The following is a 25,473-nucleotide window of genomic DNA, read 5'->3' as shown; positions in this document are numbered from 1 at the left end:
AATACTTACTAGCCGTTGTCTTCATATTTCCCGTTCATCCAAATGAACGTAAAAATAGAACCAGGTAAGCAGTGTAAGCAGCACTAGCCGTTGTCTTCATATTTCCCATTCATCCAAAGGAACGTAAAAATAGAACCAGGTAAGCAGTGTAAGCAGCAGTCAGTGATATTTAGTTTAATGGAAGAAAAGACTTTTGTTTTTTAAAGATTTAAATTTTTATTAAAATCGCTTTTAAAAAAATTACCCAATACCATATTGCTTTTTTTCCCCTGTTAAATAATTTTGGATAGCAATAGGTAACATTCCTATAATGCTTACTGTATATAGTCTCAAGTACTACTCAGAGAATTTTATATGTATTATCTTATTTAATCCCCAAAGAATCCTAGTAGGTGATTATTGTTACTGTCCCCATTTTGACAGATGGGAAGCAACCATTGAGTTTAACTTGTTCAGTTCCACAAGGGTAGAGCCATGATTTGGCAGTCTGGCTCCAAAGTCCATGTTCTTACCACCAGGCTGTGCTACTAAGAATTGCCCACCTAAGTGTGGAGTGCTGTGGATAATATATTCATGTTTTAAATAAAACATATTAAAAATTGTGTACAGAGGAGCATTCAGTCTCCCCACTCAGTTTGTTGCCTGTGTTTTTCATAATTGGTCCCTGGTGCCTTAGATTCGAAGATGTTTTAAAATAGAAAATAAAATGCTTATTCTCAATGATGGCTTGCCCGCTAGCATAGGTGACAGAAGCATCTTCCAAATACAGAGAATTATATTGCATTTTGGACAAGTTCACCTCCTAGGAACTTGTTTCACTTGTCTTTGACCAAGAAAGACAAGCCTTTATCAGATTTTTGATAGTGCTAAGACATCTAAAAGATACTATCATTCTACTTTGAATTTCTGCCTTCTCAGAGAAACTGTTGGTGGAAAACATGTATTATATTTATATCAAACAATGAAAATTTCTAATTTAAAGGAATCAATCAGCCCTTTAATATTTGAATTAAGTCACATTTACCTGCCACAAATCCATACTACCACTGGACAAATCATGTCAAGTATTTTTCATGCTGTTTATGGGGCACGAGAGTATACAGAGTGAATATAAATGGAGATATTTTTAAATTTTAGGCTGTAAAGGACCTTATAGACATAGAAGCAATATGCCCCTACACAAAGCAATGATCATCCATCAAAAAAGACCACCTTGCAAGATCATATCTTTCTCCACCTGTTCTTTTTGGTTCTCTTTTTGAGGTCATCTTAGTAGGGTTTCTCCTCCACCCCATACAGTATGAGGACTTGGTGTATCAACAGAGTTTGAAGGGAATATATAATCACCTTCTCTGGAAATAAGGAATGTGGATGTCACTTATTTGAAGCACAGACTATCCAGGTCTTAAAACTGAGCTATTAGAAAATGATCAGACAAAAAAACAATTGATGTAATTGTGTACTACTATAAACTGAAGGGTTAGCCAAATAAAGATTTAATTATTATAATGACATTAAAGTAACAGTAATCCATAATTAATAAGTAAGATAGCAGCATGTATAACCTGTTACCAACTCCAGACAACACAGGTAACAAAAGAAAACTTTCTGAAAATTATTGTATATCTGCTATCTCTCAATACCCATTTGGAGTAGGAGCATTGCAGTGTTGCTAGGCAATGGGTGAAGCTAGAATCCTTGGAGCATTTTGGGGTCCACCAGTTATTTGCAAACAGTATTGTCAGAATCATTAATTTGGAGCACCTTTGTAAAGATTATAGCTACATTTAATTATGGAAAGTGGTTATTTGCTATCATTCTTCAAAAACACTGATGATTTTTCACTTTGAATGGCAGGAGTTGGGGCTACTTCCTAAAAACCTGGATCTGATGCTCAGGCAACCCCTGAAGGAACATTCAATACCATTCTCCCCTTTACCCTTTTCTCCCACTCCTTGCAATATAGCCCATTTTCCTTATCTTCCTACCAGTGGACACTTAACTCTTTACAGTGCTACAGACTGGCCTTCTGGCAGCAAGAGGGAGGTTCCCACGGTGCAACAGAGTCAGGTTGGTCCCAGTTACTGACAGCTGATGGGAATGGAGGGCTCCTTTTGCCTGGCTTAGGCCTATCCCTTTGTAGCTCTTTAATTTGCCCTCTTTTGTCCCCTCTTTTGTTTACCTCTGTTTTGTACTTCATAATCAGACTGTGGGGAATTTATACTAAGAATAGCTACCCACTCTTTGAAGATTTTTGTTTTCAAAGGTGTTTCCTGTGCAGCTATGTAGTTTTCATTATCGAGGAAAAGAGTAAATGAAGAATGTCATTGTATCAGTAAGGTCTAAGTATGCAGTAATGTATTTAAGAATCAGCACACCACCAGAACACCACAGTGTTTGCTACAGACAACACTCAGATAGATGCAAAAATGTGAGGGACAAAAACCTTGAGGAGAAACAGGACATGAGCATAGTCTTAAAGTATCTCCTACAAGATATACATTACAAAGGGAAAATAGTAGCTGAGCTGGGGAGAAACCCTACAGACCTGACCTTATTCAAGTGATCAAGGTCAACATCAGTAAACAGATCAGTCAACGTAATGTAGCCCCTGAGATCATGCATGGAGAAGGATGCATTGCTTCTGTGGTATTCTTCCCAATAATGCATAAACTCAATCTATCCAAGAGAAAACATCAGACAAGCCCAAATTGTGAGTGTGGGGAGAATAGAATAATTTAGTCAGGCTCCCTTGGCTCAGGTCTGGCTGAGGGGTTGAGCAACACATTTCTTGTAAACAAGCTGTACATGTGTGGAGTTAGTGTGTATGTGTGCCAATGTATCTTTTTGGTTTTGTAGCTATTGTGTGTTCTGCAGTTTGTGAAGCAGGCTGGCGGCAGAGAGCTCGAGCCTGACAATAGAGCATGTTTACTCTGCTGGTAGCTGCTCAGTTTCAGTTTTTCTTTGGACTTTGCCCATAGCAATTGAGTTTCTGAGTTTCTCTTTGTACTGCCTAGCTCACAGTGTTGTGTGTGCTGAATAAAGACTATTCCTTCTTCAACCAAGGCTCCAAGGACCTTTTTGCCAGTTACCTAGCTCATAGACCTGTGTGTGAAGGGTTTGTGAATGGGTTCGAGGGGTCTGTGAGCACCAGAGACCCCAGCCCTAGCTCTACAGTGAGTCATTCTTCAAAATATCTGACCATGATCTTTCAGAAGTGTCAAGGTCATAAAAGACAAGGAAAAACTGAAGAACTATCACAGATGAGAGGAAACTGAGGAGCCATGACAACTAAATGCAACATGGGATCCAGGATTGGATCCTGAACCAGAAAAAGAACATTAGTGGAAAAATAGGAAAAATCCAAATAGTGTAGTTTAGTTACTAGTAGTTACTATTATTGTATTGTAACATTGTTAATTTATTACTTTTTATAATTGTTCTATGATTATCTAAGATGTTGACATGAGGGGAAGCTGGGTGAAGGATGTACAGGAACCTACTATTATTTTTTGCCCCCTTTTTGTAAGTCTAAAATTATTTCTCAATACAAAGTTGAAAACAGTACATTTGTTTAATCAAGAATATATATATGTCTTGATTCAGGAAACTTCTAAAGCATGTATCCTCCCCCAAAGACTTTTATGTTCTAGCCAGACTAAATCATTTGTTTTTGTTATCAGCCCCTTTGGGACGAGAAGAGAGCAATACGATTTTTGTATGTATTACGAAATATTTAAAACCAATGTAACAACTATCTGTGTGCTCACACCTCATTTTAAGAAACATAACAATGTAGTAAAATCCGTGTCCCTTCCTTTATGGCATTCTGCCACTTCTTGTCCACTTCCACCACCACCATATAACTCCTGAAACTTGGAGATAATCAGTGGAATTTAGTATCTACTGTTCTTGTTCAGTATTTTGTACTTTTCCAAACTTGACCCAAATTGCATTATACAATATCATATCTACGGCTTGCTTTTTTTTACTCCACATTTATGCCTAATTCATTTTTTTCCTCTGCTGTATAGATTTCCCCTGTGTAAATATCCAATATTTATTCATTCTCCCACTGGCAAACGTTGAACGTTTTTTTGAATGCATGTTATTCATTTTTTAAAGTGTTTTTGAGGCCAAAGGAGATCTCTACTTTTTCTGAACTCCACCAGTAACACTATCCACAATTTTTGACTTGGCACTTGTGAACCTTCCATTATAATTATTTTTCTTTTCTTCCATATCACATGGGAAGCTTCTTGAGGGTCTGACTCCCCAAGATAGACGTTACTAGGAAAATAAGGAATTAATTTTGTTGAATGAATAACTAAATACTTAAATGAAATTAAACACCATCTGCTTGCACTTGGGCATATTTGTGTTTATTTCCTTAGTTATATGGTGTTGCCTCCTGGGGGCTTTTCTGTGTTAGAAAGATTTATGTAATGTGAGAAACTGGTCACTGAGGTAAATAAAACCCTAAAGCTTTAATTTGAGAATCATGTACTAAGTTTGCAGGCAATGCAGGAACAGGTTTTTTGTGTTTAATATCCTAGGGGAAAGTTTGACAAAAAATCAGTAATAATTTTAACTGCATTTGGTATTAGAAAGCAAAGAGGAGCTCACTGATTTGTATTGTGGTAGAACTCTTGCTTTCGTGCATCATTCTTGTTAGAAAGCTTAATATTTACTTTTCATCATTTAGAATTTGTATCCAGAATGGAATTACCCAAATTAGTTATTTTCCTCCAAAATTATTTTATTTGGATGTTAATCTTACGCTGCAAAATCATGTAACAGGTTTCACAGCTCTCTTGCCTGTCTTATTTGATTTCTTCAACAGCTTTGGCAGAGATAGGCAGGGTTAATATTATTATCTATATTTTACAGGTTAGGAACATTTGAAAAGAAGCTGGCGGGAGGAGGTTGTAAGACCTGCTCAAGGCCACAGAACGGAAACAGAAACCAGATCTTTCAACCTAGTCCTATCGCTATTCAGATATTACAAGTTCAGTACTTAAAATAAATGAAAGTATTAATCAAAACATTATTGCTTTGTCAGCATTTTAATAGATAATTCAGTGACATTGCGCCTGCTTAACAGTTCATAATAATAATTTGAGAGTGTCTCATCATTGTTAGTGATAGATTAGTAACTGCTTTTTTGCCTCCTCCTGTGTTAGAAGGGTTCAAAGAAAAGCTTAAACCAAACATTTCAAAAGAGCATGTTGTGACTGGTGTGTATTTTATAGGAAAGAAACTCTTATAAATAAAACAGACAGAAAGGTGACATAAGCTAAAGTTAAAATATCTGAGAAGACAAATGGCCTACAGATGAATTAAAACTTATCATCATATAGACCAGTGCAGTTGATCACTCAAATCGCAATTTTTAAAAATGCAGAAGCAGTACACTTAGAATATTGTCTTCATGTCAGAAATGCACCTTTGTGCTTGAAAATGATAAAAAATTACAATCGATCTTTACAACTGTTCTGTTCATCTTTATTGATCAGGTGGAAGAAAGATAAATTGTAGCCCAAATAAGATTATAGTAAATGTTAGCATCGTAGGGGACTATAGGTTGATAGAAAGCCATTCATCATCTCAAATGGTGACCTGTCCATGGCTCCAGCCACCCTGAGTCTGCTATCTAATCACATACGTATTGATTTTATCTACATCCAAGAAACCTGGATGTGAATGTCATTGGGCAACCCAGATTGTTAAATGCAAAGGGGTCTCTGGTGTGAAGAGCATTTCATTTTCATTTTCTCACCAACCAACAATGATTTATTAAAAAATAAACTACCCTAAACCATGCATGTGAAATTGAGTGATTGAGGAATGAAGGTGCACAATAGACCACTGTATTGTGTTGTGTTCTTTTTTGCTGCATTGTATTTTGCAGGATATTTTATTGAGTCCGGGGGTTCGTGGGGTCATTTAGGCCACCCCCTGCAGTCAGACTGGTTTCAAGGTAGCTCATCAAAATGGATATTTTAAAATTTTGCTGCCTTAGGAAAAGTATTACTTTGCTATTGCAACTTGGTTTATGTTGTTTATGTACTCATTCATGTAATAGTGGAAACATTTTTTTGTACTAAAATTACCTAAATATACTCCCTTGTTTCTATTGATTAATTTGTTACAAATGTTGATCCTCCTGTGCTCATGTGGAGGTAATGGAACACATTTTACTCTATAAATAATTCATCTCGAGGACAGAAATGTTGTGTAGAAAAAAATAATCCTTTAATATCTAGTCAGAGCACTATTGGGCTAATAGGCAAATTTGAATGTGTGTGAATTTTATTATTTGATCTCAAGCATCCTTTGGTCTGCAGTGGTAGAGTCCAAGTAAAGGATATCTAAATAATCTTTGAAAAATATGTTAGGAATTTTCTCAAGGACCAAATAATGATGAATTGTAACTATGAACGTTTACTCTGTAATTCAATCTATATACTACCAATTCTACTGTTACTTAAATGCAAAAAGCTTTACATGTATTTTTATAAGTATCCATGTCACTTATGCAAAAGATGCTTCTACTGCTTGAGTGGCTAAGGGTTTTATGTATTTTTTGAAATCGTATATCTTCCACATATTTTGTCTTCTTGGGTAGTGAAAACTGTCCTATCAATCTTTGTCCACAGAGTGCAGAGTTCTACAAAGTAACCACTGAGCAATATCAGAAAGCTGCTGAAGAAGTGGAAGCAAAGTTCAAGTAAGTTCGTAATAGTATTATAATTGTTTACTGTTCTTGAAAGCACAATTTTATTGCTTTTTGAACAGAAGATAGTTTGTTATGTAGCACTCTAGAATACTAGGAAGTGTTTTTTGGTGGTTGAAATGAGGCCATGTTATCTGCTGTCCTGGAATTTAGATGCAACAAAAGGGCATTTGATGAAAGCCTGTTGTAACTTAATCTATTTTATGAAGTAGGGGAAATTGAAAGCAATGGCAATAGAATTTTCATTTGGAATAACATGTAAGATAGATTGCCCTTGAGTATAAAGGTGATGTTAAATTGCTACCTCTATCAGTGGAAACATAGAAACCATTCACTTTTGTACAGTGAAATGATGGGCATGTCCAAATTTGAATACCCAGCTTTCTCATGTTTAAGCTGTTTACGTTTCTTCACATGTACCTCGAAAACATTTAAATCATAGACTTTACCTTGCCCTTGATTATGAAGGTGATGTTAAATTGCTACCTCTATTAATCCTTGGAGTGTTTAAGTGAATGTTCTGTAATTGATGGATCAAAGTGTCCATGACCCATAGCCTTGTATTTTCCCTTTGCTGCCAGTTCTTACATTAAGTAAGAATACATCATTCAGAATTTTCCTGTGTATATAAATACTTCTATTGTGTAACCCCTGTTAGTAGCACATGTGCAAATTAGTGAAGCAAAAAACGATGTTGTGACAGCTTTAGTTGAAAGATTGTGTTGGGCCCTGACCGCCTTCTTTGCACATGTTTATAGGAATTTGATAAAATGATTAAGCCCCAAGATGAAGTTATTACTTTCTGCTATAGTACAATTTGTGTGGTAATGGATATTAGTTTCATTTTAATGTTGATTAAAATGTTTTTTTAAAAGGTAATTTGAGGCTTATTTAAACAGATTAAAACCTTCAGTATTCCTTAGCGAAATATCTCCTGTGGGGCAGCAGAGACCCTCTAAGAATGGGCCACAAATCTCATTCTTAAAGGTTAATGTGCGATCTTAAAAATTTAGATACAATATTGAGCATAGATTTGATTTAAAATTACTCTACACAGATTTTTTCAAGTTATGTATTTATCCTTCCTCCTAATGATAAAGCAACATTTTAAAAATCTTTTTTTCTCTATAATATGAGAACCTGGGTTGGCTCCCAGGTATAATATGAGAGCCTTTGACTTGGCTCCCTGGGTATTTCTTCATTATAAGATAATAACTATAAAAATAACTAAAATTTAAGATACATCAGTGATCCATTCTGACTAGAATGATCTATGAAACCTTCATAAAGATGATGATGTTTTAGTTGAAGCTTGAAGAAGAGTATTGAGTAGGTAGAAGGGAAAGATATTCAGGAGGAAAAGCATGCTCTGTAGTTGGTAAGGTGACATGTTAAGAGCAGTGGCTTGACTCAGAGAGGCAAGTGCAAGGTAAAACTGGACATGTCAGTAGGGTCATTAGCTGCTGTGCTAATAAGACTTTTGGTCTTCATTTAGCAAGAGGTCCTGGTGAGGTGTTTGACCAAGCAAGTGCCCTGGTTTCTGTGCTCCTGTAGAGTAGTAATCTGACGGTGGATGTGAGGTTTGGCTGGAGGCTTGAGAAACAAAAACCAGAAGTACCAGAGGGGAGGCCTCTATGAGTGAAGGAAAAGAAAGAGATTCGTGTGAAAAAGTCATTGAAAGATTAGACTTGAATTAGTGATTGTTCAGTGTATTAGTTTTCCAGGGCTGCAAAGTACCACAGTTCTGGAGGCTGGAAATTTGAGAACAAGGTGTTAACAGGGTTGGTTTCTTCCAAGGCCTTTCTCTTTGACTTGTAGATGACTGTCTTCTCCCTGTGTCTTCACATGGTCTTTCCTCTGTGTGTGTCTGTGTCCTAATCTACTTTTCTTATAAGGACACCAGTCATATTGGACTAAAGCCCACCTTTATGACCACATTTGACTTAATTACTTCTTTATGGATGGTCTCTCCAAATACAGTTCCATTCTGTGGTACTGGACATTAGGACTTCAACATATGAATTTTGGGTGGGACTCAGTTCAGCTTGTAACATTTGGATAGAGGGGACAAAAGAAAACCACAGTTATGAGTTTAGCAGATTGGAAAATTGGTAGAAGCTAGATTTTTTAGAGAGAGATTAGTGTGGTTTTAGATGAGAAGAAGTTCTCTCTTAAAGCCCTGACCAGCATTCATGTCATTCAGCCTGCACTAGACTGAGGCCACCTGGAGCACAAAAATAAATGTCATGATAACTTACATTCTACAAGACAATGCAGACATGTAGGTCAGACTTAGTTTTGAACAGAACCTTAATGGCATCATCCTTTCTTACCTATTAAAGAATATTATTCTTTATAAGATCCTACTCTCATCTGACCAAACTGTATAGTAAGGATTTGACCTTGCCCAACAAGAGGTCTGGACTTTGTACCAGGCTCCTGGGAGGTAACGTCCAAACCCTTGGAATTTCCCAAGTGACAGAAATTATTATGCTTGGTGGGCCCCTGGGGCCTTGTGGTATCAATAGGACCTCTGTGGAGGGGGTGCCAAAGACTGAGTTTAATCACACAGGCAGTCACTCACTCCAGTCAGGCTATGTAATGAGGCATCAGTAAAACTCTGAACATGGAAGCTCTGGTCAGCTTCCCTGGTTAACAATACTACATGCGTATTGTCACACATTGATACCAAGAGGGTAACAGGTCCTGAGGGTGATAGAAGCTTTGCAATTGGAGCCTCCCAGGCTCTGTCCTGTGCATCTCTTCGTTTTGCTGATTTTTGTCTATCATTTCCCTATAATAAGCCATAACTGTGAGTTTAATAGTTTTCAGTGAGTTCTATGAGTTCGTTTAGTGAATTAATTGAACCGAGGGGTGGTTTTGGGAACTCCCCTAAACTTGCCATTGATGTCAGAGGTGAGGGCAATCTTGGAGACTGAGCCCTTGGATTTTGCAGTTCAGCAACTCCGGTACAAACAAAAACCTAGGTTTAACACACTGTGAGGGAATTTCAAGAGCTAGTTTTTCAAAGTGTTTTTCATTATTATCACTTTTTTTCCCCTAGCTACTACCCACTAGACTGAGCTTTCTAGAATGTTGTATTTTGATTTGCAGTGAGTTCAGTAGCTTCACACCTAGGAAATGGTAGTACATTGGCTATAAGAAATGCTTCCCATCTTTGAAGGCATAAAGATTACTTAGTAGAACTCTGTTTCTCCTTAGAAATGTGGCCATCTCAGATCATCATTACCCTTCAAGTAGTAATAGTAAGGCAATATACTATATTCTTTTCATTGCATGGTAGAGCTTTCTTGACTGGCAGTCTGTATGACCGGCTTAGCACCTTCAAGCTTCACCTTGAAGATCTCTGACTATTTTGAACCTGAACTCAGCAGTCCCTCTTAGGCAACAAGCTCTGGAGGACTTTGAGGAGGATTTAGTTAATTTTATCTGATGAAAACAGGATTCATTTGGATGCATCTTGGTTACAGGAGATGGAATCTCTTTAAATTGCAATTTCAAGGGCAGTGCTATACACCTGATAGTGGGTCACACAAAATCACTGTAAAGGGAAAGAAAGCTAAGAGCATTTGAAGTTGCACATGACTAACACTAGTCACATCGGTGCGTCCCACCTGATAGATAATGGAATTACGATACGAACTCACACTTCTAGTCTTTCAGTTTATAGTTTTGGCAATAACCATTAAAACACTTTAGAATTATGGATTTATGGAGCTCCTAAGTGACGTGTCCTCTGCTGTGTTCTCAACATACAGCTACGAAGAGGACAGGCAGGATCTTACTAGCATGGAACTTAGAGTTCACCAGAGAAAAACAAGAAGAAGGCAAACTTTTTTTTAAAGATGACTGGTAAGGGGATCTTAACCCTTGACTTGGTGGTGTCAGCACCACATTCTCCCAAGTGAGCTAACCGGCCATCCCTATATAGGGATCTGAACCCGTGGCCTTGGTGTTATCAGCACCACACTCTCCCAAGTGAGCCATGGGCCAGCCCCAGAAGGCAAGCTTTTTAAATGAAGATCTTTTTAAAAATCCAAAGTTCTACTGTGATGAGATAATTACATCCCTGATAAATATCAAGTTATTAAAAATATTATGTACCATGATTTCAAGGGAATTAAAGGATTTGAAGATAATTTGTTCTCTTTTTCTATAGGAACTTTTTTCCCCACAATAGATATAAAATTTTAGCTCTAAGACTTAAATCACTAATTTAGCATTTTTTTTTTTTACATCTAGCTTTTATTCAAAAGGAATACCTTTTCTTTTCCCAATCCAAATAAACAGTAATTATTAACACTGCATATCACATTTGTCACCCTTTGTTATCTGTAAATAGAGCAACTTACAGTGCTAGTTCCTAGTTATGTGGTGCTAGTGCCATATTATAAACTCATCATAATAAAAATTGTGTTCTGCATTAACCTTTATATTCTATCTCATAGGTGATTAATTAAACAAAATATTATATTGAATAATTTATAGTGCTTAGCACAAGTCTAGCACAAAGTAAATGTTCAATAAATGTTAGATTGTATTATTATATTCAACTTGATATGAAACTATGTGCCATAAAAGAAATTTCTATGTTTGTTTCCCAACAAAATCTAGATGCTGTTAAACTCCCAAATAGAACATTAGTAGTTCTTACCTGTAGGGAGTTCGTAGTCTAGCCAGGATTATAAATACATAAAGCACACCTGACAGTATAGCATGTAAGAAGCATCAAGCAATGTAGTCAGAGTGCTGTAGGGACCCTGTTTCTTGGTTAACATCAGAATTGTGTTTCTTTGGGTAGATTGGAGCTGATATACCACACCTCTAGAAAGGAAATGCTACCAGAGTGTTTATGCACACACTCGTTTTTAAAGTCTAAAGGCAAATATCAGAGAAAGATAAAATATTTTAAAGGCAAATAAGCATTGTTAAGATTATCAAACAAATAAGTATTTTAAAAACAACTGATTTCATTCCCGTGCTATCCTTTACATAATGAAGTGGCCAATTTCCATAAAAGAAAAAAAAAGAAAAATATATATGGAAAGTGACATAGATTTGTGGAAACATTTTAAAAATGGTTTCATTAGCAATGTAACTTTTCAACTTGGCTTCTTTGAAAGATGAAGCACTTGTAAAGGAGTATGATTTTATGAAATTGTACATGAATACCAGTATTACTCCTTTGTGTGCCAGATTTTAGAAGGCGTTTTCACTTTTATCTTTGAATGAAGTCGATAAAATGTGACTTATAAATTTAGGATCATGGAAGAAGCTTGGGTTATCCTTATAAAGTATTAAAAGATTAGTTACCCCGTAGCAGTAGCTGAGGTGATCTTGGAGTATCTGAAGAATGCTATGCAAAACTCGTACAATTAAAATGGATTTTGTGAGTGTTAACTAGGTATTCAAAGGTTTTCTTCAGTGTAAAAACCTTTAAAATGTCCTTGGGTTTTTTAGGGTTTTGCTTTGACTGGCAATACTGTTTAGTTTCTTTTCTGGGTGTGTATTTTTAGTAGTTACACTACAAATGAGTTGATAAAGTTGAGGAGGATCACCAGTGGTATCAGCAGGTGTTTCTTGTGTTCTCTGTAATTACACATGTGGATCATGGACAGATATAAGCAACAGTGTTTAAAGATCCTGCTTAATTGGCTGTAAAATAATTAAATAAGGTTTTGACTGGCAAATTTATAATTCTCTTAGATGCAAGCCGCTGTGCCTGAATGTCAATGTGACTTCAATTTGGAAATATTAGATTAATAGAACTAATTGTACTGCAGGTACAAAGTTTACTCTGATTAATAGTCTTAAGACGTTTCTAGAAGTTTTGTCAGGTAAATTTATGTTACTTACCTTTCTGCTTAAACTTTTAATTAAAACGTGTTTCAAAGTTTCAGCTATTTAGTTTTGCTGTGCTTCTCTTTCTAGTTTATCTGAAGTTGAACTCTTGCAATTTTCCCATGACTCCAACTGCCTTGTTGAACAGCTTGCCTTATCAAAAGGATTAAAATTATATACTGTTGTACATGTATTTGTATCTGCAGCTGACAGGTACCCTGCATATCGTCTCTAACACTTATTGATGTCTACTTATAACCTACTTTAGTGTTGCGTGAATGGATCTAATATACCAAATGTACATGATAAATGTTTTATCTCTGATTCTCATTGATCAATTTCGAAATGATCAAATGGTTTATCTCAGTAAGACACTAATTCACATTGATCAAATTCTAAATGACCAAGTTGACTTGGTTTCTGCTGAACACAAATTGTATTAAAACAACATTACTTGAACATGCTGCCTTTTCTAATGCAGGAGTTATGTTACCAGCAGTTACATTATAACTAGAGTTATTGTATTATAAAGATGTCTCCTTCATAATGAAAAGTTTACACAAGAAGAAAAGAATGCGATATTACAGGAAGAACAGGGCTTCAGGCAAGGATTTGGGCTTTTACTAACTAATTAAATTCTGCATTTGTATTGGGCCTTTCTTTCCCCCTTTTTAATTTGAAGGGCTGTGAGCAGGAAATATAGCAGCTGCAGTGGTGACATTTTATTCCCTACGGTCTTTGGAGCCAAGTAACATCTTGATTATTCAGTAAGAGACTTAGTAATTGAAGAGGTAAAATTATAGATAAGGTAAATATACCTGTACTCTTTGTGCAAAGCTTCTTGGTTATAGCTGCCTTTTTAGAAGTTTGGGGTTATTTGTTAGCTTTTGTTTTTCAAACCGGTTCACCTATGCCAACTTTCATAGCATTTCATGTACCCTCTGTAGTTTATGGAAGTGTTGCTGGATCCTCTTTCAATTGTGAAACTGAAGAAAGGTGCTTATATGCTTAAGAATATACTTTGTACGTGAAGCCAATGACAAATACACGTTTGGCTGAAACATAGACTTGGTTATTTACAACACCCAATTCCTCAGGCAGGTTATTATGCCTTTGACTTGTGCATCTTCCATCTGTAAAATATAAACTGTAACTGCCACCCTCTTTAGGGCATTCAAACTGAGAAATTTTAAAAGTTAAGAAGAGAAGTTGTCACTGATTCTTATCTAAAAAATGGTCTTAAGTTGTCTTCTTCAACTCTAAGACACTGGCTGCCATTTAGGTAAGTTGTAGGTGACGTTGCAGTTCCTTCTGTATCTCGTCAGGGATGTGAGCATAGTCCCAGCTCTCAAGCTGTCAACCTGTTTCGTTTGTTTGCCCCCCCAACCCCCCAGGAACAAATTAGTTACAAGGAGAGTGACACCTGCTTTGAAACACACCAATATTTGACAATATTTCTTATGATACTCATTTAAAATTGGTTATATTTGTAATAGAACTTTAGGTAATTCATCCACAGTTGGAGCCATTCTAATCAGATGTTTAGTTTCTTTTTATTCCTTGGGTAGGATCTCTATGCTTAGTCTACATACTGTTTTCTAAGTAAATGCTAAGAAACATTAACAACACTTGGTAGTTGGATTTCCGTCTGCATTATTTCACTACTCCCTGACTGGTCCCCACAGTATTCCACTCAGGTCAGTGATGTCCTGCAGAAAGGGGCAGGGCAGGATGGCAAAGCTGGTTGGAATATAGGGCTAAAAAAGGGCAGGAGCAGGGCTGTAACCCAAGGACAGAAAGCATTGTCTGTTTCTCAAAAAAGACAACCCAAACTTCAGCCTTCTCATGAACATGGACACAAGATCAAGGGCTCACTGTGGAAACTTTCTCATCACTTCACCATTGTGTGTGGAGGAACCTCAAGTGGTGAAATAAGCTGCCGAGGATGCAGCCAGATTAGCCACATCCCATCATAAATCCATGACCTGGAACTCTCTTCTCAGTCCCAACAGTGGCAGTTGGGGTTTGTTGGGGTTGCTCTGGATATCTTCTTTCCTTTAATCAGTTTATGTGTTACAAGTAAATGATCAAACCATTCTTGTTGCAGCCCTTAGGCTTGTGGACATAAGCTCCTGAATTCTTGATTCATTCAGTGTGAGATAACAAATCATTCCGTTTTCCTCTACAGGAACATTAACATTGAACTTTCTCCCTAATCAATATAATCCATTAAGAATCTAGCATACCCTACATGGTTATATGAAATATTAATTGCACATTGTTAGATAAATGTAAATTCTGCCAAAATGATAGCTTGTTTCTTTCCTTGTATCATATTTTAAATGAGAGTATTTTTGAGTTCTAGGGTACATGGTGTTTTGGAATTTGTTGATCCTTGCTTATTTGAGTAATTAACTGTACAGCTCATAGTTCCAAAAGATATTTCTAACTGATACTAAGTTTTTCCTCTTGCTGATTCCAATTAAAGATCATTTACTTTTTTATTTTTTAAAGGCTCCAGTTGGAAATAATTTCTTTGATTTTCCTTTGATGCTGTCAAAGATAAGAAAACATATTTTGCTTTTTTGAGTGTCACTCAGCTACAGGTAAAAAGCAGTGAAGTTTATGGGAAGGCTAATTATTGTCTGACTGACCTACCACATTATAAAATGTCCAGGAAGACTTCTAGGAGGTAGAATTAAAATTCTGTCCTTATGTCAAATTTACAAAGTTAACAATGTTAAAACTTCAGTATAGATAAAAATTATATCAAAGAAGTTATCTATGCTTTGATAAATTGTATAGGTTCAGCCTTAGTATGATATCTGATTACATTTTATCACTCTAGAGTTTGGTAAGCCTGTTCCAAATGCTATTAATCCTTTCCTGCTTTCAACCAGATAATTAACTTATGAATATATGTGGTTGCCCATTTCACTAAAAAACCATGTACTAAAATTGAAAACAGAAGGGCTGGCCCGTGGCTCACTTGGGAGAGTGTGGTGCTGATAACACCAAGGCTGCAGGTTCAGATCCCTGTATAGGGATGGCTGGCTAGCTTACTTGGGAGAGCATGGTGCTGAGAGCACCAAGTTAAAGGGTTAAGATCCCCTTAGTGGTCATCTTTAAAAATAAAATAAAATGAAATAAATAGAATAAAATAAAATAAAAAATATAAATAAAATAAAACAGAACTTTCAGGATAATTGTATTTAAACATGTATTCTCATTGCTCATTTGAATGTAAAATTGCCAAATCACCCCTCTTGGTATTCGTCTATCAAGGATTCCTATTTATGGCTCTTCTGATTTTTCTCAAACACTAAGCACGCAAAATGCAAACATTGATAAGTTGGACCTTATCAGAAATTAAAAGTTCTGCTCATCTTAAGACACATTAGGGAATTTTTACAAATGGGCAAAGGACTTGGATGCTTCAAAGGAAGATGTAAGCATGGCCAATTAGCATATGAAAAGGGGTTCTACATCATTAGTTATCAGGGAAATATAAATTAAAACCATAGGAATGGTGAAAATCAAAAGGACTGACATTTCTAATTGTTTGAGAGGATGTAGAAAAACCAGAATTCTCTCTCATATTTTGCTGGTGGCAATAGAAAATGGCAAAACTGCATTGGAAAAATTGGGGCAGTTTTTTGTAAACTTAAGCATAAACTTGTTCTGTCACCCAGCAATTTCAGCCATAGATATTTACCCAGGAGAACTGAAATTATATGTCCACAAAAGGACTTGAACATGTATGTTCATAGGAGGTTTATTCATTGTCAAAAACTAAAAACAACCCAAATGGTCATCGGTGAGAGAATGGATAAACAAAATGTAGTATATTCGTACATGAGAACACTATTCAGCAATAGAAAAAGAACAAACTATTGATACATGTAACAACATGGATGAATCTCAGAAATATTAGGTTAAGCAAAAAGCCAAACATAAACCAGTACTTACTATGTGGTTGCATTTATATGAAGCTCAAAAATAGGCAAAATTAATCTATACTGATAGAAGTCTGAAAGTGGTTGGTGGAGATGGAGGGGGACTTGATTGGAAAGGGACACAAATGACATTTCTGGTGTTGGGAATATGCTGTTGTGTTCTGGGTGACAGTGACACAGGTATACACGACTTTTGGTATATGAACACTTAGAATCATTGCATTTTGTAATGTTAATTATAGCTAAAACAAACAGCCTAAACTCATTGTTAATTAATATTGACTAGGTAAAAATACCCAAAATATTGGGAATTCCCAACTTCTAACTGTAATTTGTCCTAGGTAAAATGTTTCTTCAATTTAATCACAGTCTTAAGAAACTTGTGATTACTAATCCTATCCATAATCGTATTTTTTCGTTAGAATTTGAAAACCCTTTGAGATCCCTTATCTGAAAGTTAGGGCTGTTCATTCAGTATGTTTCATTACTACAGGAATAGAAAGGAATAAATCTTCCTTATAGTTTTTTAGTCTATTTTCTTAAGAGTTAGTCTTTTTTCTCCTATATTAAATTACATTTGCTTATCGTACTCTCTTCCTCTTTAGTGTAAAAACTTGTGGGTAGACCTGGAGAACTTTTGAAAGTTATTTTTGATAAAGGGATTTTGAAGACAGTAGTTGTAAATGAAATATTTGTTGTACAGTAGCACTGGTACTTTTTAATATAATCTTAGGCAGCGATTTGTTCATACTATTTATTGAGTCCTGTCAGAATGCTTGAAAACTTGTAAAAAGCTTGCATCTTGGCCCTTCCCTACATGTTGAAATGAAAGCACACATGTTCATGAGTTAAAGTGTCGCCAAGCATCCCCAACTTGCTCACATGGCTTCTGAAGTTACTTTTTGTATTTTCTCATTCAGTGGCCAACAGCTAAATTGCCTCATTCCTTTTGTGAGTGTGTATGCCTAAATGCTGGTAATCAACTGTGTCCCTTGAAAATTGATAGATGTGCTCATTAAGGAGAGCTCTTGCTCTTGGCTCCATTTCACAAGTCACCTCAGGTTGTGTTTCTGGATGAAGCTGGCAGGAAATACTGTGCAGTGATACATCTGGCTTTATACTCCTTTTCAAGGACTAAAACCTCCTTTTTTAGTATGTTAAACGTGCATTATAGAGATCTTAACAGCACAAAGAAGTCAGCTATTTACCTATTAGAGTATTTACACGGGAACAAGGGCTGCTGTTGTGTGGTGGGGTTTTTTTTTGGGTTTTTTGGGTTTTTTTGTTTTAATGCACTGCCATTTGCTCCTCATTTGTTCTCTTGTGCTTCTGCAATTACACAATTCCTATTTTTTTGTGAGATAGATCCATCCCTGAAGTCTACCAGCCAGCCTGCCACTGGCATAGATCTCAACAAAGCTGCCTGTATGAGAGATGCATTCAGTGTGGTTTATGGTTGGGATTTTGAAGGTAGCATACACCCATTCCTGCTTTCAGTATGAAAAATGAATTGCCAATTACTATAGACATGTTCAGACATGACACTTCATATGGTAGAAGCTTGCTCAGCCTGCTGTGTGCTGGGCCCCCAACTATGAAACCATCAGTTCTGAAAAAGGGGTGTGTTGGCAAGGAGGGGAAGAGAAGAGGGAGCAATCCTGGATCCGCTACTGTTTTTCATGCTTGTGCAAGCAGTGGACAGGAGGTCAGTGCCTCGCACCTTTGTTTGCCCAGCAGAGCTCTTGAACAAGATGAAGTGATCAAAGCTGGGTGCCAGCGCAGCATCACGGTCTCATTACTCTGCAAGCTGTACGCCCAGATGCTGATGTTTTCTGCATCAGGCTTCATTGGTTTACATTCATAACACCTCCATTATAGCTCATTTGGTACTACTCATAATTAACCATTTCTTTTCTTTTTTTGATAGTGTTTCTCCAGTACAAAAGATGCTAATGTAAAGAAGAAGTAAAACATTACTGGGTATAGCATGTATCTTTCAGGCATCCTAGTTAGTTGACAAGAAGCGGGAACCAAATGTGTTGTCACTACTTAAAGCATTTATGGTTTTGATTTGGTTAGCTGGGTGTCTGTTTGAAAGTAGTTTTAAAGTCTTCGAACTTGAGATATTGGATTTTGCCAGTAAACCAATTTCATCAACTCCTCTGTTTTGGGAATTCTTTTTAGTCAGTGAATTCTGACACCCTGTCCTCAGTTTGGTTTCTTCCCCCAGTGAAGATCTTGATGACATGTATTTATTTCTTAAAGGTATTAACTTGTCAGCTTTGCTTTGAAGAACATCATCATCATTATTAACACATCCATTGATCAAGGGTCTTTTTGTTCCATGTTCTGTAGGCACTGGAAATACAGAAATATAAGTTTGAATCCCTGCCCTCAGGGATCTTCTACTCACTGAAATCATTAGCTCTGCTGTGGAGATGTCAAAATTTAATACAGAAAATATAACTTATACTTGTTCAAGAAAATTTTTATCTCACACATTCCAGTTGTTTTTGTAAATTTGGTGTACAAAAAGTGACTAAAATGTGGGAAATGCTAACATGAAGCTACAAACAAAATGCTGTAGGAATAATGAGGGAAATCCCCGGAGAATCTGGATTGCATGAAGAGGTGACTGGCATAAGCTGGGTCTTCTCGTTTTGAGATTTTTTTCAGTAAGAAGAGGAAGAATGGCTTTCTATGAATAGGCAATCGAATACTAGGAATGGTTAGAACAAACATGGGGGGTGGTCTAAGGGAATATGAGGCCATAAAGGAAGACTGGAATCAGGCTTTCAAAGACTTTTAAATGCTGTGTTTTCAAAAGCAGTATCAGGCTTTGAAAGGGTATAAGGACTCAACCAAAAGTTCTACCTTTTTGGGAATAATTTTTCTATCGCCTATCTCTGCTACCCATAATTCTCACCATTAGATTTGTGCCTTTTTTTGAGTTGGTCATTGTTTCTAGAAGTCTCCTATCAAATATACAAGTATAAATTGGGCACATACATGTTTATATATGTTTGCTATAATTAGTTTATCATTATTATTATTATTATATTTATATGAATATCTGTTCAAAAATAAGCACATATTGGGCCGGCCTGGTGGCGCACTGGAGAGTGCGCCGCTTGAGAGCGCGGTGGCGCTCCTGCCGAGGGTTCGGATCCCATGTGGAGACCGGTTCCTGCTCACTGGCTGAGCGCGGTGCGGGCGCGACACCGAGGGTTGCGATCCCATTGCCGGTCCCCGGTAGGGGGGCGACACCGAGGGTTGCGATCCCGTTACCGGTCAGTAAAAAAGACAGAAAGGAAAAAAAAAATAAGCACATATTAACTTACCATATTAACTGTCTCCTAGTAAAGTTCAGGACCTTGAGAGAGTGAGACATAGGAAAGAGTAGTTTTGATTGAAAAGCTAGGGAAGAGAGAGTTCAGGAAAGATTTGGTTCATGAGATGCTGACTGGGGAAACTTTAGGACTTTAGGAGAGAAAGACTTTTATACCTTTTACATCTTTTTATACCAGATGAAATGGTATATGGTGAACTCTATTCTAATACTCCTAGCCATGATCTCTCTGAATGGTGTCCTAAAAATTCACATGGTACCAAATTCTGCATGTTGTTGCAAAGAATGTGTTAGAGGCAAATTGTATTTGGTTTATTCAAATATGGTTTATCTGGATGTTCAGTTTTTTATTTATATCTGTAACTCTGATTGAACACAACCAAAATATATAAAATTAGCCCACATTCTAGGTAAGTTTTCTATTGCTAGTCCATTTGAAGATACTAATATTTTTAAATGAACCTTTTTAAGTATTCCTCTCCTTTGCATTGAATGTTATGATTAACTTTTGCCTTGTGGTATCCTTCTTGGAGACTTAGTGTAGTGAAAAAAATGTGAAAGTAATAAACACTACAGTAGTCCACCTATCTGTGGTTTTGTTTCTCACAGATTACAAGAAGAGAGAGAGAGAAACCACATTCACATAACTTTTATTACAGTATATTGTTACACTTGTTCTATTTTATTATTAGTTGTTATTAATGTTTTATTGTGCCTAATTTATAAATTAAACTTTATTATAGGCTTATACGTACAGGTAAACACATACTATACAGAGAATTTAGTACTATCTGTGGTTTTAGGTATCCACTGGGGGTCTTGGAATGTATCCCCCTAAGATAAGGGGGGACTACTGTATTGGATATTTTTTAACTATCGAGGTAGGTTTTTTGTTTTGTCTTGTTTTGTTTGTAACAAGGGAAATGTAATTTTTCTCCTCTTCCCCTTTTCCAGATCAGCCCCTTAAGTATAAAGCATGTGAAGTTGTAGTTTGGTATTCACCCTTCCACATTTATCTGTATGAATAGAAATGTTAATATAGTTTTATTTTTACAAAAAGTATGAGATTATATCATATATATATATATATATATATATATATATTTTGTCCTTTTTGAGACCAGCCGCACCGCGCTCAGCCAGTGAGCGCACCGGCCATCCCTATATAGGATCCGAACCCGCAGCGGGAGCGCTGCTGCACTCCCAGCGCCATACTCTCCCGAGTGCGCCACGGGCTTGGCCCATATTTTAACTTAAGTTTATTATTGATGTCTCACCCCTGGTCAATACATATAAACCCAACTCATTTTTTGAATAGTTGCATAGTATTCCATGGTATTGTTCTACCATCACTTATTGAGCCCTTTCCCTACTGACAGGTACTCAGGTTATTTCAAATGATTTTTATTTGACAGTGCAAAAAAAGGCTGCAAACAAACTTATACATACATGATTAGTAACCGATACTTTTACGTCTCTAACATGAATGGGGTTTAAATTGTGACCATTCCTTCCAGCTGTGTAGCATTAGGCTACTTAACCTCTTGAGCATCTTTTTGCTTATTTAGAAAATGTGTATATAGTCATGTGCTGTGTAATGATTTGGTCAGTGGCAGACAGCATATGCGATGGTGGTCCCATAAGATTATAGTGTAGCTGAAAAGTTCCTATCGCCTAGTGACAGTGTAGCCGTAGTAAAGTTGTGGCACAGTGCATTAGTCACATAGGAGCAATAGGCTATACCATATAGCCTACATGTGTAGTAGGCTGTGCCATCTAGGTTTGTGTAAGTATGCTCTGTGATGTTCGTACTATGATGAAATCATCTAAGGGCACATTTCTCAGAATGTATCTTCGTCATTAAGGGACACATGACTGTAATACCTCATGGGGTTGGTAGATACTCAACTCTATATAGGGTCAGTTTCTTTAGGGATCTAGTAGAGTTAGAGTTGTCAGGCCTCAGATTGTTTAACCATAGAGATTTTATCACACTCTGAATTTAAAATTGGCCTCCCAAGCCACATTTTTTATTTTAAAAAAAGAAAAGAAAGCCCATTTTATAAAAATTTTAGGCTTTTTTGACTTGTGTAATTTAAGAATATTGCATTTTGGCACAACCTTTGTAGTATTTACTGCTGGTTTGTAATTCTCTAGAGGTGAATTGAAAAGATTAGTAGTAGAACTTTTTCCATTAACTTTGGGAAAAACTACAGAACAAAAAATTGTCCTTTGGCAGAAATGTCAATCCATACCTCTTTTGGAGCATTTGGAAACTGAAGTGCTGAGAAGCTGATATAATAGGAGAATTGAAAACCAAAATATATACACATCTTCACCTTTTCTAACAGACAACAAGACAAATGAAAAATACATTCTCAGAACTTGATGATGCAAAGAAAATAGGATTGTTGCTCCAGAAAGTGCATTAGGTCGGAATCTTTAAAAGATTTGAGTGCTAAGCTTTTGGCCACATTCTTCAGAAAGTCCAATCCATTCTTATTAATGATATATCTATTTGTAGTTCATGTCAAAATTTCCCTTTTGTATGATATAGTATCTAGGAAGTAGATTTAAGGAAAAGGGAATGTTTAATATGCTACAGGTTTTGCTGTAGCAGCTACCAGAAAATATGCTCATTTTTCTTGTTTGTGGTTCATGGTCTTTCTGATTTTTTTTAAACTTATTAGGACTTCTCAATTTTTCTATTCCATAATGTCAATATAGCTTTAATGAAATAATAAATATCCACGTGTGCAAAATTTTTCCTGGATATAATGTTTATAGATATCCTTCACATAATGCAATAGACTAACTCTAGTAAGTTACTTCCCCTCCATCCCTGCCCCATCTTAGCTTTCTATGCCTGTAAAATGGTGATAATAACAGAGGTGTTATGTAGGGATTAAATGAGGTTCATTCATGTCCTTGGCACATTCTAGGCCATAGTTAGCTAATTATTACTGTCATCAATAGTTCAAGTTTCTGTTGACTGAATTTTGTGTTTTTTTAATTGATGCCCATCATATAATCCAAATTATTTCCCAGGAGGATAATCCCTGGACCCAGTAAAATTGCAGTTGAGAGTATACCATGCCAATAAAAACATGTGTTTAAAGACAGTTAATTTTTTTCTGTCAAATCATTAACCACCAGTTAGCAACACTGCTCAAAATAATAATTGTATTTTAACATGCTAAATGAGAACTGTGTAGTTTGGTTAGAAATGCATACAGGGTACTGTGCTCAGATAAATGCAGCTATTGTTAATTCATGGTATAGTTCTCATCTAAAACCTTGCCATACCTTTATAATATTTATATTTGAGATTGTAGGCAACTATAGGTTGGTGATCTACAATGAACTAACAAGATTCTTCCTAAAATTTGTTCTGAAGTCAGTTGTTTGGCATTTGGACAATATTTTTTCCCAGAAATAAAAATGGTATTTGTGGACTAACCTAGATGAGTCCTCAAAAACATGTTTAACCCCTCTGTATTTGCAATTAAAAATAGAAGGCTGGAGATTTGGGATGGCAAAGAAGCAAAAAGAGAAAAAAAATAGTGCCTTTGCCTGTATGTATGTGCTTAAACTACATTCAGGATTTAAAAGGCTTTGCTGACCTGATCACAAGCAAAGCCTTGTTTCTGTGAAAAAATATAGATCCCTATAGAGAGTGAAAAGGGAATGTAGAAGCCTTAGAAAGAGTAGCTTCCTCCCTATCTATCAGTCCCTCCTGTAGTTTTCAAACATTTTTTAAATTAGTGGAATCCTGTTTTCAAATGAAATCTTGTGTAGAATCCTAATACCTGCAGCTGATAATATGCTATTTTATTACTATAACTATACTTATAAGCTTATTTGCAACCTGTGCTTACTACGAAGAGAATGATGAAGCTTATTTTCATAAATACAACATTTAAAAATACAACATTTAAAATGCCAAGGGCTAAGGATGACAGCTACAGTCTTCTATCAGTCTCAGCATTGAAATTTATTCATTTGGTTGCAGTGTTGTGATATTCCTGATATGCAGTGATAAGTAGTGGCAAATGGTAATAGTTTTTTTTTGTTGTTGTTGTTTTAACAGTTTGCCCTGCAATCACAGGATACTCATCCATCAGTCTGATCTATATGATTAAAAGCAAAATAGGTTTTTGCTTCAAAGTTGAATAATTGACAGAATCTAATAAATCATCATATAGGAGTTGGGAAAAACGCCCAAAACTTACAATATTAAACCACAATATGAAAATAACCTTTGACATGTCCCCACCTCATCTTGTGGCCTATTCTTCTTTGTACCTCAGAGCTCATTCATTAAAGAGAGAATGTGCCTGTCACCTTCACGTTTCTGCAGCTTTGCTTATGCTGCCTCTACAGCATGGTACACCTTCACCATTTTCCTCCTGATAAACTCATTCACTTGTCAAGACCTGTCTCATATGTTAATTTGTTTTCTCTGTGAAGTCTAAAAAGCCACAATTAATTGCTCCCTCTGTGTTAATGTAACTCAAGGCCTTATTACAACCTAATTTGTATCATAGTTCCTTCTGCCCCTATCTCCCTTCTAAAGTGTGAAACCTTTGAGGCATGAGCGGTGTCTGAGCCATCTTTATAGCAGGTGTTCAATTAATATCAATATTGCTACTTACTAAATTGAATTGTACTTTTATAAAACTTTCATGTTTCTCAATTTAGACTTTCAGAATGTTTTCACTATAGAAGGGACCTAAAATAGCTCTGAATTTACAGTAGAGGATACTGTTGTCTGTAAAGCTAAGAATTACACTCTTGGGAGGTGGAAGGGCCCATTAGCAAGATTGTGTTATAGTGTGTGAATTTCATTCCTAGTTGAATTGAAACCTTCTTGAGGGCAGGAATTGAATTTTGTTCTCTTTATGGGTCTCTCCTAGTACCTAGCACGTATACTGTGCTTGGGAAATACATGTTGAAATAAATTCATTCAGCAAATTAGGGGCATGTGGCTATTTTGACATGTCTGTGTCCAGCCTTGTGGTTTGATTTATCTAGCTATTGATGGTTTTCATTACAGGCTGTTAATATAGGGCTGATTTCTGTTGAACATTAACTAATTGCCAGAGTTCCTCTCTAATACATGCCAGATAGAAACGGGGCTTTCCTCTTGACAGTATCAGTAGGGTTGTTAGGACTATAGCAAAATTTTTTAAATGATGGAATACTGTTTGTTAGATAAAGGTTTGTCATTAATTAGGAATTCCTTTAGTTCAGATTTCTGTATTGTGTGAATTTTTGTCAAGGAAGGATTATTGATACTTGAAAACTTCTTGGCTTTTGATATTTTTGAGAACTGTTTTTGACTTCTGTTAATGTAGACAGATTTATACATTTTCCAAAACCAAAGTATATCTCATTAACATTTTCCAGTTGAACTTGAAAGCATGACATGACATCTTCAAGTCAGGTAGCTCTCTACCAAGAATGCCAAGTAAATACTTGATAACAAGTTTTCTTCTTTCTATTTATTTATTTATTTATTTATTTATTTATTTATTTATTTATTTATTTATTTATTTATTTATTTATTT

The 25,473-nt window shown here is 36.1% G+C and overlaps 1 protein-coding gene across 4 annotated transcripts in view; it reads left to right on the top strand.

Moving 5' to 3' along the window:
• Positions 1–25,473, top strand: part of CHCHD3 (coiled-coil-helix-coiled-coil-helix domain containing 3) — a 293,112-nt gene that overhangs the window by 231,487 nt on the left and 36,152 nt on the right. For all 4 annotated transcript variants that reach the window (XM_008574436.1, XM_008574435.1, XM_008574434.1 and 1 more), the window contains one exon: positions 6,660–6,730. In XM_008574436.1, the coding sequence (XP_008572658.1) occupies positions 6,660–6,730 (71 nt within the window). The remainder of the gene's footprint in view (positions 1–6,659; positions 6,731–25,473) is intronic.

This window comes from Galeopterus variegatus, unplaced genomic scaffold (assembly GCF_000696425.1).
Source record: "Galeopterus variegatus unplaced genomic scaffold, G_variegatus-3.0.2 Scaffold1048, whole genome shotgun sequence".
NCBI lineage: Eukaryota > Metazoa > Chordata > Mammalia > Dermoptera > Cynocephalidae > Galeopterus > Galeopterus variegatus.
This window is presented reverse-complemented; position numbering and strand designations above follow the sequence as displayed.